Below are 13,914 nucleotides of genomic sequence, written 5' to 3'. Positions count from 1 at the left end.
CCAGCGCTTTGCTGTCTCTGAGGAGATTCGGGGAAACGAGCACATACTCAGAACAGCCTCGATGCAAATAAACTTCAAGAAGGGCCGCGAGCCACTGTTAGACTCCATTCACTGATTAAAGTGTCAAGAAAGATTGCGACATCGAGGCAGATGTGGAAGGCGAGTGAAAGTTCGGCGCTGACTACCTGCCTTTTGATCACGGCTGAGACGGAGTCTGTGAGCGGCCAGTCCCTGTGTGCCTCACTGTGGCAGGCGGGTAGGCCTCTGCCTCATGTGGTGTTCCTCTCTTTCAATGAACGTCACTGATATCGGAGGATGGTGTCATTCTGCGTTTATGGATTGTGGACTTTTTTTAGACTTGTGGTTTTTATATTCTGTGTTTTTTATCATCTGTTCCTTTTCCGTTCTGTTGTGTGAGGGGAGAGGGTTTGGCGGGGTTGATGTTCTGTTAGGTTTTTTTTGTACGGGGGTTGTGGGTTTGATGTTTCTCTCTGAATGACTTTCATGTTCTTTGTTTCGTGGCTATCTGGAGAAGGCGGATTTCAGAGTTGAATACGGATACATGCTTTGATAATAAATAAACCTTTAAACCTTTTTGGGCATGGCTAGTGTAGGTTGCCACTCACAGTATCAAATGTTAAATGGGATCCCACAGTGAAGGATCTTCCCAATCTTTCACAAATTCCCAAAGGACTAATTATTGGAAATAGGATGGTACTGTTTTCAACCACTAAGATGGTAATAGGAGTAGACCTTTTAGGAGAGCATCTGGATGTGTTGGGCCCCCTGTTGAAGGATAGAGGCCTTAAATAAGCACGTGGCATTGTCTGGTCCTAAAACAGGAAATGCCAGAAAGGCTGCAAATCAGGCAGCTTCTGATGAAAAACACACACACAAAATGCTGATGGAACTCAGCAGATCAGACAGCATCTATGGAGAGTTGATGTTTCAGGGTGAGACCCTTCATCGGGGCAGGCAGCAAGGTAGTGTAATGGTCAGCACGGTGCTTTACAGTAGAGGTAACCCGGTTTCATTTCCCTCCGCTGCCTGTGAGGAGTTTGTATGTTCACTCCGTGACTGCGTGGGTTTCCTCTGGGTGCTCCGGTTTCCTCCCACAGTCCAAAGATGTACCAGTTGGTAGGTTAGTTGGTCATTGTAAAAAAAAATTGTCCCATGATTAGGCTAGGATTAAATCGGGGGTGACTGAAAGGGCCAGAAGGCCATATTCCATGCTGTATCTCAATAAATACATAAATAAATAAATCCAGACTGGAAAGGAAACAGGAAGAAGCCAGAGTAGGAGGTGATGGGGTACAGGGTGACAGGTGAGACCAGGTGAGGGGGAAGGTTGGTGGGTGGGGCAGGGGAGGATAAAGTGAGAAGCTGAGTGGTGACAGGTGGAAGAGATAAAGGACTGGAAAAAAAAGGATCCTGATAGGAGAGGAGAGCTGACGTGGAGGAAACGGAGGAGGAGGGGTACCAGAGGGCAGTGAAGAGAAGAGCAGGGTAAGAGGGGAGCCAGAATGGGGAATGGAAAAAGGGAGAAAGGAGAGGAGGGGATATTACCAGAAGATTGACTATGAGCCAACTGAATAGATGACCTGCGCCTCGTCACCTTGTTTGTTAGCATCCTCTCCCTGTTGAGATCTACTATTGCAGTTGAAGCCCATACATTTTCTGCAATATGTCAGGTTTGCAGGAGCAATGACAATTGTTATTGTGCACAGCTGGGAGTGTTACAGTGTTGAGTGTACACTGGTGACAGTAAATTAATTTTGTTTTCTGCACTTATCATACTCAAGTGTCAATCGCATTTTGTGATCAAATTTTTCACTTTAGTTCAGTCATGTAGCTTGTATTCTTTCAGAATATTCAGTGGAGTGCACTAAGGCCAAGTTATCGTGTTTTTTTTTCCTTTCTTATTCACTTGGATATCATTGTAATTCCTTCAATCTTGATTCTGGGTAATTTTGTTTTGAATGGTAGTTTTTATTGAGTGGTTTTGTATGGGAGGCCCAGGCAACAGAAGAGACGGCTGCCAATGCTGAGATAAGGTGGGAGGAGGGAAGGGATGGACGACTCCTATTCCAGCATACAAGCTGCTTCTTATCTTTGGTAAATTCATTTTCAATTTATATTCTCTATCTTGTTTTGACTCGAGTTGTTCAATTTTTCGATACCCCTTGACTGGTGTAGTGTGTCCATATAGTGCTACAGTTTTTATTTTAATGGCAAAGGCGTCTTTTCCAGCATTCAGCATGCAGATATACAATCAGTAACCACTTTATTAGATGCCTCCTGTACCTAATAAAGTGGCCACTGTGTGTATGTTGAGGGTCTTCTGCTGCTGTAGCCCACCCACTTCAACATTTGATGTCTTGTGCATTCCGAGACGCTCCTCTGTACACCTGTTGTAATGCGTAGTTACTTGAGTTACTGTTGCCTTCCTGTCAGCTTGAACCAGTCCAGCCATTCTCTTCCGACCTCTCACGTTAGCAAGGTGTTTTTGCCCAGGGAACTGCCGTTCACGGATTTTTTTGGGGTTTTTTTTTGCACATTCTCTGTAAACTCGAGAGACTTGTGCATGAAAATTGCAGGAGATCAGCAGTTTCTGAGATACTGAAGCCAGTGCATTTGGCACCAACAGCCATTCCACCGTTCCCATGTTTGGTCTGAACAGCACCTGATCATCTTGACCATGTCTGTACAATCGGCCCTCCTTATCCGCAAATTCCGCATGCGCAAATTCAACCAATCGCGAAAACCCGGAAGTGCTCTTCCAGCACTTGTTGTTCGAGCATGTACAGACTTTTTTTTCTTGTCATTATTCCCTAAACAATGCAGTATAACAACCACTTTACATAGCATTTACATTGTATTAGGTATTATAAGTAATCTAGAGATGATTTAAAGTATATAGGAGGATGTGTGTGGGTTATCGTGGATCAGGATCGAAAAAAATCGGAAGTACTCTTACTAAGTAAGTCGGAACAGGTACATATGGTATTATTTAGCATCAGTTAATCAAACGTTTGTCTTAATATATAGTATATTTTATCTTTCTATGCATATAAAACACTTAACCACATATGTTTCAGCTCTGGTTCAATCCAGTGACAGACTGCGCCCAAGCGCGCTCTCCACCGTGCCGGGTTGATATGGAGGATCAAAAACCCAAAACCCAATAATTAAACCACTGTGTTGCTTAGTAACAATTGTAGCTTTCATTGGGGCAGAGCCTTTCTCATTTTATCCTTTAAAATTGTTCTGATCGTTGACCAACCTAGCCTAATGCTTTTCCAGTGACCGACAGCATTTCACCTCTTACTGATCTCTTTACTATATCCACTTTATTTTCAATCGTGATCATGATTATTTTCGTGAACAGAAACACTGCGGATTCAGAGTTCTGCCGCCGAGTCCTAATGTCCACTGCACTGCACAGGTTAAATAAAGTCTGGGGTTCCGCTGGGTCCTAAGGTCCACCGCATTGAGACAGATTGAATTATGGACTTGAGCATCCGTGAATTTTGGTATCCATGAGGGGTCCCGGAACCAATCCCTCGTGGATAAGGAAGGCCGACTGTATGTGTTTATGCATTGAGATGCTGCCACATGATTGGCCAATTAGATATTTGCTTTAACAGCCATAACCTTATAACCATATAACAATCACAGCACGGAAACAGGCCATTCCGGCCCTCCCAGTCCGTGCCGAACTCTTAATCTCACCTAGTCCCACCTACCCGCACTCAGCCCATAACCCTCCACTCCTTTCCTGTCCATATACCTATCCAATTTTACCTTAAATGACTCAACTGAACTGACCTCTACTACTTCTACAGGAAGCTCATTCCACACAGCTATCACTCTCTGAGTAAAGAAATACCCCCTCGTGCTTCCATTAAACTTTTGCCCCCTAACTCTCAAATCATGTCCTCTCATTTGAATCTCCCCTACTCTCAATGGAAACAGCCTATTCACATCAACTCTATCTAACCCTCTCAACATTTTAAATACCTCGATCAAATCCCCCCTCAACCTTCTACGCTCCAATGAATAGAGACCTAACTTGTTCAACCTTTCTCTGTAACTTAAGTGCTGAAACCCAGGTAACATCCTAGTAAATCGTCTCTGCACTCTCTAATTTATTGATATCTTTCCTATAATTCGGTGACCAGAACTGTACACAATATTCCAAATTTGGCCTTACCAATGCCTTGTACAATTTTAACATTACATCCCAACTTCTGTAATCAATGCTCTGATTTATAAAGGCCAGCGTTCCAAAAGCCTTCTTCACCACCCTATCTACATGAGACTCCACCTTCAGGGAACTATGCACTGTTATTCCTAGATCTCTCTGTTCCACTGCATTCCTCAATGCCCTACCATTTACCCTATATGTTCTATTTGGATTATTCCTGCCAAAATGTAGAACCTCACACTTCTCAGCATTAAACTCCATCTGCCAACGTTCAGCCCATTCTTCTAACCGGCATAAATCTCCCTGCAAGCTTTGAAAACCCACCTCATTATCCACAACACCTCCTACCTTAGTATCATCAGCATACTTACTAATCCAATTTACCACCCCATCATCCAGATCATTTATGTATATTACAAACAACATTGGGCCCAAAACAGATCCCTGAGGCACCCCGCTAGTCACCGGCCTCCATCCCGATAAACAATTATCCACCACTACTCTCTGGCATCTCCCATCTAGCCACTGTTGAATCCATTTTATTACTCCAGCATTAATACCTAACGACTGAACCTTCTTAACTAACCTTCCATGTGGAACTTTGTCAAAGGCCTTGCTGAAGTCCATATAGACTACATCCACTGCCTTACCCTCGTCAACATTCATCGTAACTACTTCAAAAAATTCAATAAGGTTTGTCAAACATGACCTTCCATGTACAGATGTACCTAATAAAATGGCCACTGATATGCTATCGTTTTAGTCTTTTGGCTTGAATTCCAGGAATCCTCAAATCTCTAGATGGTTTTGAATCTTTTTGCGTAATTAAGACAGCGGAATTGTAGGTCCAATTTTCTGAATGCTCTTCATCTGCTGTTTTGGTACAATGGAACTCTGATATTTTGAGGAAAACATAAAGGTTATGGGCTAATGAAATATGCAGTGGATTTCATAATTAGCTTGATACCATTGACTACTGGGCCAGGTGTCCAGTGGCTTCTGTAAATGGTATATAGACTTATTCAAATTGTCCTCAGCAGTTGAGGATTTTAAATGTGGATTTAAAGACTACATAATTGTAAAAGCACACTTGGTTGATTAGAGGAAGATACTTGTTGTTTCTGCATTGGTGGCCTGTGTATAATTCATGAAAATGGATTCTCTACTGGCCTCTTAAAGCTGACGTGTGTGAACCATTCAACCAGGAATGGAAATAAATGCTCTCGTTGGCAAGGACATGAAGGTGTTTTTACAGCAATGTTGTGTTGGGTACCAGTGCTTCATGTAGTTGGACTTGATTTGTTGATTAAATTAATAAACTTGATAAGTAGTGTAAATGACAGGAACTAGGTTTAACCCCATGGCAATGCAAAAGGAGCTCAAGTCCTCATATCAAGTTTATGCTCCTTTGTTATCTTTTGCACCCTTGTTGAAATATAAGGGAAAACTGAGATCCAATAAGGATGGCTGTCTTTATTATCTTGATTTCTTTCATACTTCATATATTAATTTCTACCATTGTATAAAAGTATGAAAGGACAGATAAGGTCTTTTTTCCCCCAGGGTTGGGAAATAAAGTATTTGAGGGCATAAGTTTAAGTTAGGAAGGGAGAGATTTAATAGGAACCCCAGGGCCAACTTCTTCACCCAGACAATGGTCAGTATTTCAAATGAGCTACAAGAAGAAATGGTTGAGGCAGGTACATTAACAATATTTAAAAGACACTTGGACAGGTACATAGATAGGAAAAGTTTAGAGCAAGGGTTCCTAACTTTATTTATGCTATGGATCAATACCATTAAAGCAAGGGGTCCACAGACGCCAGGTTGGGAGCCCCTGGTTTAGGGGCATGTCAGCCTAATGCAGGCAGGTGGGAAGTTTGTCAGCATAAACCAGTTAGACCGAAGGGCTTGTTTCCATCCTGTATGACACTATGGCTGCGATTCCTGCTGTTTTTGAACATTGCTATATTGTTCTCCACTACACAAGGTGCCCCATCTTTGAAAGGGAATCCAGGAACTTGTCTGTGGCATCCAGTGGCAGGGTATTGCAGCAAAGATACCAGATTAGTATTGTGATGCTTGGATCCTTGATCTGGAGCATTGGAAGCTGAGGGGCGACCTGATAGAAGTACATAAGTTATGGAAAGTATTGTGAGATTCTACAGATGCTGGAAATCCAGGCTGTCGATAGAGTTGATAGTCTTTTTATCTGAGGGCAGTGACGTCAAGTACAAGAGAGCCTAGCTTTAAGGTGAGGGGGAAAGCTTAAATAAGGTATATGAGACAATATTTTTCTTTACATAGACTGTGAAACACTTCCAAAGAAGTGGTGCAAGCAGAGACAATAACAAAGTTGAAGAGGCATTTAGACAGGCACTTGAACGGGCAGAGAATAGAGGGATGTACAGGCAGATGGGATTAAAATAGGCATTTTTATTGGTACAGACAGTTGAAAACAAGGGTTAAAAAAGTATTAGAAACTTTATTGAGGATTGTCTGTCTCAACATACGGTAGTTAATGAAATTTCTGATATGTCTGCAAAGTTGCAAACAATTCTGCCAATCTGTTACTTTTGAAGAAGGGTCTTGGCCCAAAGCATTGAGTGTTTGTTTGTTTCCATGGGTGATGCTTGACATGCTGAATTCCTCCAGCATTTTATGCACGTTGCTGTTGTTTTTGAAGGCCATATTAAAAGATGGGCCTGTCTTCACTTTGTCTAATATCCTCATAGAGTAAGTCAACTTCAGCTATTTTTGAGGGGTTGTCCAATTCTGCCCTTTGGACAATATTCTGATTTAATACATTGTGATCATGTCTTCAAGGAAGTGTACCAGCTGTTCTAGAATGAAGAATTTCTACGAGCTTTTGTTTTCTTTTTGGACAGTATTAATCACATCAGCTTTCTCAGACAGCAAAATTAACTTGATGGATTGATTATTGTTTTTCTGGTATTTGAAAAATATGAAAGAATTATATGTAAGGGGCCTAAATTTTAACTTTTTGAAGTATTAGAATCATATTTGAATGTTATAAAATTATACCTGTATTTATTTCAGAAAATAAAAATGTAATTGGAAAATGATTTGCTTTAAAATGATCAAGTTAAAATCAAATAACTACAGATTAGACATTGTGGAGTCATAGAGAGAGTAAAAGTGAAAAAAACTCCACTTACATAAATGTTTATGTTCCAATAATAAACAATTCCCAGTTTCAAAGCTAATAACTTGTTTACCATTTATATTTCATGCCCCAAGTTATTACTTGCTATCCATGGGAAAATAATCCTGTGAGTAGCAATTAACTTAATTCTTTTACCTTGCAGTAACCATCACCGTCGGAGGAAAGCAGCATTTGCTTGGTCTATATGATACTGCAGGACAGGTATGGACAAAGCTGAACTAAATATTTTACTTTATATTGGGATTCTTGCATCTGTCAATCTTAGATATGTTTCTTATTTGTGGCAAATCCAGTTTTGTAATCAGAATAGAATCACTTAAATGGATGGTAATATTTTGACTGTATATTTATCACCCAGATAACTGAAACAGACAATTTTAGTTTTACAGTGGCAGAATCTTGGGGGTTTAGATGAACTGAAAGTTAAGGATAATCTACTGTAAATGAATTACCAAGTCTGCGTATGCAACAAATTACTTTGTCTTTAGTTCAAAGTCCTATTTTTACAATATCCAAGTAGTCAGACTTAATTCGCTATGTTCCTGTGTGTTTGGGTGTTTGAATATACTATATACCAAGCTATACTGTCAGATTTCAACTTGCCCATTACAGATGCATTTCACTGGTACAGCTGCAGAACATCACAGGGGAGGACTTTGGGCGTTAATGCCTGTTCTGGCTTTTTGGAAGTACTTTCCCACAATCAAGCTTTTTCTCCATGGGTCTCCTATTAAGTCTTCCTCATGTTAAGTTGCTGTATTAAACTTCCTTTGGTCTCTAATTACATCACACTTTCAGAAAGTGAATTGCAAATTTACGCAATCCTAAGAGAAGTCCACATTTTTCTTGGTGCTCCTTTGCCAGTTATCTCAAATACAGGTCCTTTGCTTGGTCTCTCATAACCTTCTGTAGAGGCAGATAAGTCGATAGATGGAGAGAAAAAGGAGAAAAGGGGGAGATAGTAATGGATAAATTTGTCTTTAATTTTCCACTTCGGTTTTCCACTTGCGTTCTCTCTCTATCTCCCCATTACTGTCTCCCTCCATCACGTTCTAAAACGTTCTGTCTGGACTTGACCAAAAGGCCATAGGACATAGGAGCAGAATTAGGCCATTTGGCACATCGAGTCTGCTCCGCCATTCTTTCATGGCTGACTTATTACCCCTCTCAACTCTCAACCCCATTCTCCTGCCTTCTCCCTGTAAACTTTGACACCCTGAATATTCAGTAACCTATCAACCTCCTCCTTAAATACACCCAATGACTCAGTGTGCACAGCCATCTGTGACAATGAATTCCACAAATTAACCATACTCTGGCTAAAGATATCAATGTTCTAAATGGATGTTCCTCTACTGTGAGGCTATGCCCTCTGGTCCTAGACCCCCACCTCCCACCACATCCGCTCTTTCTCGGCCTTTCAATATTTGATAGATTTCAGTGAGATACCCCCTCATTCTTCTAAATTCCAGCGAGTACAGTCCCAGAGCGATCAAGTGCTCCTCATATGTTAACCCTTTCATTCTAGGCACCATTCTCATGAACCTCTTCTGGAATTTCTCCAGAGCCAGCACACCTTTTCTTAGATAAGGGGCCTAAGACTGCTCACAATACTCCGAGTGCAGTCTGACTAAAGTCTCAGCATTACATCCTTGATTTTGTATCTTGGTCCTCTTGAAATGAATGCTAACATTGCATTTGCCTTCCTCACCACTGACTATTCCTGCAGATACTGGAAATTCAAGCAACACACACAAAATGCTGGTGGAACGCAGCAGGCCAGGCAGCATCTATAGGGAGAAGCGCTGTCAACGTTTCGGGCCGAGACCCTTCGTCAGGACTAACTGAAAAGGAAGATAGTAAGAGATTTGAAAGTAGGAGGGGGAGGGGAAAATGCGAAATGATAGGAGAAGACCAGAGGAGGTGGGGTGAAGCTCAGAGCCAGACAGGTGATTGGCAAAAGGGATACAGAGCTAGAGAAGGGAAAGGATCATGGGATGGGAGGTCTAGGGAAAAAGAAAGGGGGGAGGGGAGCACCAGAGGGAGATAGAGAACAGGCAGAGTGATGGGCAAAGAGAGAAAGAAAGAAAAGGGAGGGGGGAAAAAACAAAAAAAACCTAAATATATCAGGGATGGGGTAAGAAGGGGAGGAGGGGCATTAACGGAAGTTAGAGAAGTCAATGTTCATGCCATCAGGTTGGAGGCTACCCAACCGGTATATAAGGTGTTGTTCCTCCAACCTGAGTGTGGCTTCATCTTGACAGTAGAGGAGGCCATGGATAGACATATCAGAATGGGAATGGGACGTGGAATTAAAATGTGTGGCCACTGGGAGACCCTGCTTTCTCTGGTGGACAGAGCATAGGTGTTCAGCGAAACGGTCTCCCAGTCTGCATCGGGTCTCACCAATATATAAAAGATAATAAAATATTATTTATTTAATATCATAAAAGATAAAATATAATATATACAAGTGCTACACCTGCCCTTACACTTCCTCCCTCACCACCATTCAGGGCCCCAGACAGTCCTTCCAGGTGAGGCGACACTTCACCTTTGAGTCGGCTGGTGTGGTATACTGCGTCCGGTGCTCCTGGTGTGGCCTTTTATATATTGGTGAGACCTGATGCAGACTGGGAGACCGTTTCGCTGAACACCTACGCTCGGTCTGCCAGAGAAAGCAGGATCTCCCAGTGGCCACACATTTTAATTCCACGTCCCATTCCCATTCTGATATGTCTATCCATGGCCTCCTCTACTGTCAAGATGAAGCCACACTCAGGTTGGAGGAACAACACCTTATATACCGTCTGGGTAGCCTCCAACTTGATGGCATGATCTTTGACTTCTCCAATTTCTGTTAATGCCCCTCCTCCCCTTCTTACCCCATCCCTGATATATTTAGTTTTATTTTTGTTTTCCCCCCTTCCTTTTTTTCTCTCTCTCTCTGCCTATCATTCGGCCTGTTCTCCATCTCCCTCTAGTGCTCCCCTCCCCCTTTCTTTTTCCCTAGGCTTCCCATCCCATGATCCTTTCCCTTCTCTAGCTCTGTATCCCTTTTGCCAATCACCTTTCCAGCTCTTAGCTTCACCCCACCCCCTCTGGTCTTCTCCTATCATTTCGCATTTTACCCTCCCCCCACTACTTTCAAATCTCTTACTATCTTTCCTTTCAGTTAGTCCTGACGAAGGGTCTCGGCCCAAAACGTCGACAGTGCTTCTCCCTATGAGGACTCACAAATACCTTTGCACCTTTTTTTTAAAAAATTCTCTCCACATTTAGGAAATAAACCACACCTTTATTCCTTCTACCAAACTGCATTACCATGCAGTTCCCTACACTATATTCCATCTGCCACCTCTTTTGCCTATTCTCACAATCTGTCTAAATCCTTTATATTAATAATATTGCTAATAGGATATTAAGTCTTGGTATTATTGTATACAATATCAAGCAGAGACTTGCCATTATGTTTGTGAAGACCATTGCAAAGTTCTAATTGAGTACCTTATTCATGACTCCAGAAGACAACCTTCCATCTTTCTAAATGGTTACAAATTTTTCCGATCCTTTATACAGTTTTTCATTTTTGCAAGATGACTATTTATGCTAGTCACTAATCTTTCGTCATATTCTCTGCTTCCCTTTTGCATATCTGTTTAATTATCTCCTGCGCTCTGTTCTGATTGTTTTTAACCAATCAATTTTTGTGCCAGGTATTTGTTATAAATAGAAGTGTTTTGTAAAACATTGGTTTGTACTTGGAATTCTAATAGCATACTCTTGCTCATTTACCCAGCCAAACCTCTCTATAGGAATCCTAACACTCCATGATTTTTTTTATTTTGATTTTGTATCCATATCAGTATATATTAAAGTTGTTCCAGTCATCTAATTTTAGTTGCTTTATTGTATATCTCTGAGTTTTTAATGTGCTGTAGTAAATGCCCAGAGATATAAAAGTCCCTTTACTCTAACCAAAAATATTCAGCCCTTGGTCTTCTGATACAGCTTTCCCCTGAGAGATGTAATATTATTATCTGTCAACCTTTCTTTGTCACTCCTAAATGGGTTCTAGCCAAGAATGTTTAGTTCACCCTTCTGCCTGTGTTTAACCTGGGTCTCTAGTTTAGCCATGGTGTCAACCTTGTCAGGTCATTGACCATGAACAAATATATATTCCAGTATCATCTGTGCAATTTTTTTCCTCTATCTTATTCATTCTCTTTGTTCCTCATATGTAACCCATTCATTCCTGAAATCATTTTCGTGAACTTCCTTTGAACGCTCTGCAATGTCAGCACATCCTTTCTTCGATAAGTGGCTTAAAGCTGCTCACAGTGCTCCAAGTGAGACCTCACCAGTGCCGTAAGAAGCCTCAACATTACATCCTTGTTTTTGTATTCTAGCCCTCTCGAAATGAATGTCAACATTGCATTTGCCTTCCTCACCGGTGACTCAACCTGCAAGTTAACCTTAGGGAATCCTGCACAAGGACTTCCAAGTCCCTTTGCACCTCTGATTTCTGACAGTGTACACTTTTATTCCTTCTACCAAAGTGCACTGACTTCTCAATACTGTATTCCAGGGATTCCCAACCTTTTAGGACCTGTATTGTGCTGTAGGTTTTCTATGTATCTATACCCTTGGTCTTTTCTAAGGTAAGGACATGTTCGGCACAGATTTGTGGGCCAAAGGGCCTGTATTGTGCTGTATGTTTTCTATGTTTCTATGTTTTTTCATGCCATGGACCCCTACTTTAACCGAGGGGTCCGTGGATCCCAGGGTGGGAACCCCAGCTCTATTCCATTTGCCACTTCTCTGCCCATTCTCCTAAACTGTCTAAAACTTTCTGCAGTCACAACACTACCTGCCCCTCTACCTTTCTTCGTATTGTCCATTATCATGGCCACAAAGCCATCAATTCCGTCATCCATATCATTGATGTGCAACGTAAATAGAGGCGATCCCAACACTGACCCCTGCGGAATGCCACTAGTCACTGGCAGCCAGTCAGAAAAGCCCCCTTTATTCCTACTCTTTGTCTTCTGCCAATCAGCCAATGCTCTATCCATACTAGTATCTTTCCTGGAATACCACGGGCTCTTGCTAAGCAGCCTCGTGTGTGGCACATTGTCAAAAGCCTTTTGAAAATCCAAGTATATAACATCCATCTCCTTTGTCTATCCTGCTTGTTATTTCCTCAAAGAATTCCAACAGATTTGTCAGACAGAACTTTCCCTTAAGAAAACCATGCTGACTTAGGCTGTGTTTATCATGTGCCTTCCAAATAACCCAAAATCTCACCCTTAACAATCAACTCAAACATCTTCCCAACCACTGAGGTCAGTAAAACTTGCCTAAAATTCCCTTTCTTCTGCATCCCTCCCTTCTTGAAGAGTGGAGTGACATTTGCAATTTTCCATTTCTCCAGAACCATTACAGAAACTAGTGATTCTAGAAAGATCATTACTAATGCCTCCACAATCTCTTCAGCTACCTCTTTCAGAACCCTGGGGTGTAGATTATCTGGTCCAGGTGACTTGTCTGCTTTCAGAGCTTTTCAGCTTCCTAAGTAATTTCTCCCTAAAAATGGCAACTGCATTCACTTCTGCCCGCCCCCCCCCCCTCCCAACACTTGCAAACTTTCACCATATTCTGCTAGTGTCTTCCACAGTGAAGACTGGTGCAAAATACTCATTCAGTTTGTCCACCATTTCCTTTTCCCCCTCTCCAGTGTCATTTTACAGCAGTCTGCTGTCTGCTCTTGCCTCTTTAACTGTTTATATATTTGCAAAACGTTTTGGTGTCGCCTTTGATATTGTTGACTAGCTTACTTTCATATTTAATCTTTTCGCGCCTTGTGGCTTTTTTAGTTGCCTTTTTGTTTTGAAAGCTTCTCAGTCCTATGACTTCCCACTAATGTTTGCTCTATTAAATGCCGTTCTTTGACTTTTATGTTGGCTTTGACTTCCCTTGTCAGCCTCAGTTGCTTCATCCTGCGTTTAGGATACTACTTCTTTGGGATGTATCTATCCTGTGCTTTCCAAGTTGCTCCCAGAAACTCCAGCCATTACTGTTGTGCAGTCATCCCTGCTAGTATCCCCTTCCAATCAACCTTGACCAGCTCTTTCTCATGGCTCTGTAATTCCCTTTCCTCCGCTGTAATAATGAACCCTCTGACTTTAGCTTCTCCCTCTCAAATTGAGGGGTGAATTCTATCACATTATGATCATTACTTCCTAAGGCTTCCTTTGCCTTAAGCTTCCTATTCAAATCCAGTTCATTACACAACACCCAATCCAGAATAGCTGATCCCCCTAGTGGACTCAATCACAAGCTGCTCTAAATAGCCATCTCAGAAGCATTCTACAAATTCTCTCTCTTGGGGTCCAAAATCAGCACCAACCTGATTTTTCCAATTACCTGCATATTGAAATTCCCCCCCCCCCCCCCGACTATCGTAGCATTGCCATTTTATGTGCATTTTCTATCTTCCGTAGTAATTTGTAGCCCACAT

The 13,914-nt window shown here is 41.7% G+C and overlaps 1 protein-coding gene across 2 annotated transcripts in view; it reads left to right on the top strand.

Annotated features, from left to right (window-relative positions):
- LOC140724841 (rho-related GTP-binding protein RhoJ-like) overlaps positions 1-13,914 on the top strand; it is a 70,867-nt gene that overhangs the window by 16,442 nt on the left and 40,511 nt on the right. For both annotated transcript variants that reach the window (XM_073039511.1, XM_073039512.1), the window contains exon 2: positions 7,537-7,595. In XM_073039511.1, coding sequence (XP_072895612.1) covers positions 7,537-7,595 — 59 coding nt within the window. The remainder of the gene's footprint in view (positions 1-7,536; positions 7,596-13,914) is intronic.

The sequence above is a fragment of the Hemitrygon akajei genome, chromosome 3, assembly GCF_048418815.1.
Source record: "Hemitrygon akajei chromosome 3, sHemAka1.3, whole genome shotgun sequence".
Classification (NCBI taxonomy): domain Eukaryota; kingdom Metazoa; phylum Chordata; class Chondrichthyes; order Myliobatiformes; family Dasyatidae; genus Hemitrygon; species Hemitrygon akajei.
This window is presented reverse-complemented; position numbering and strand designations above follow the sequence as displayed.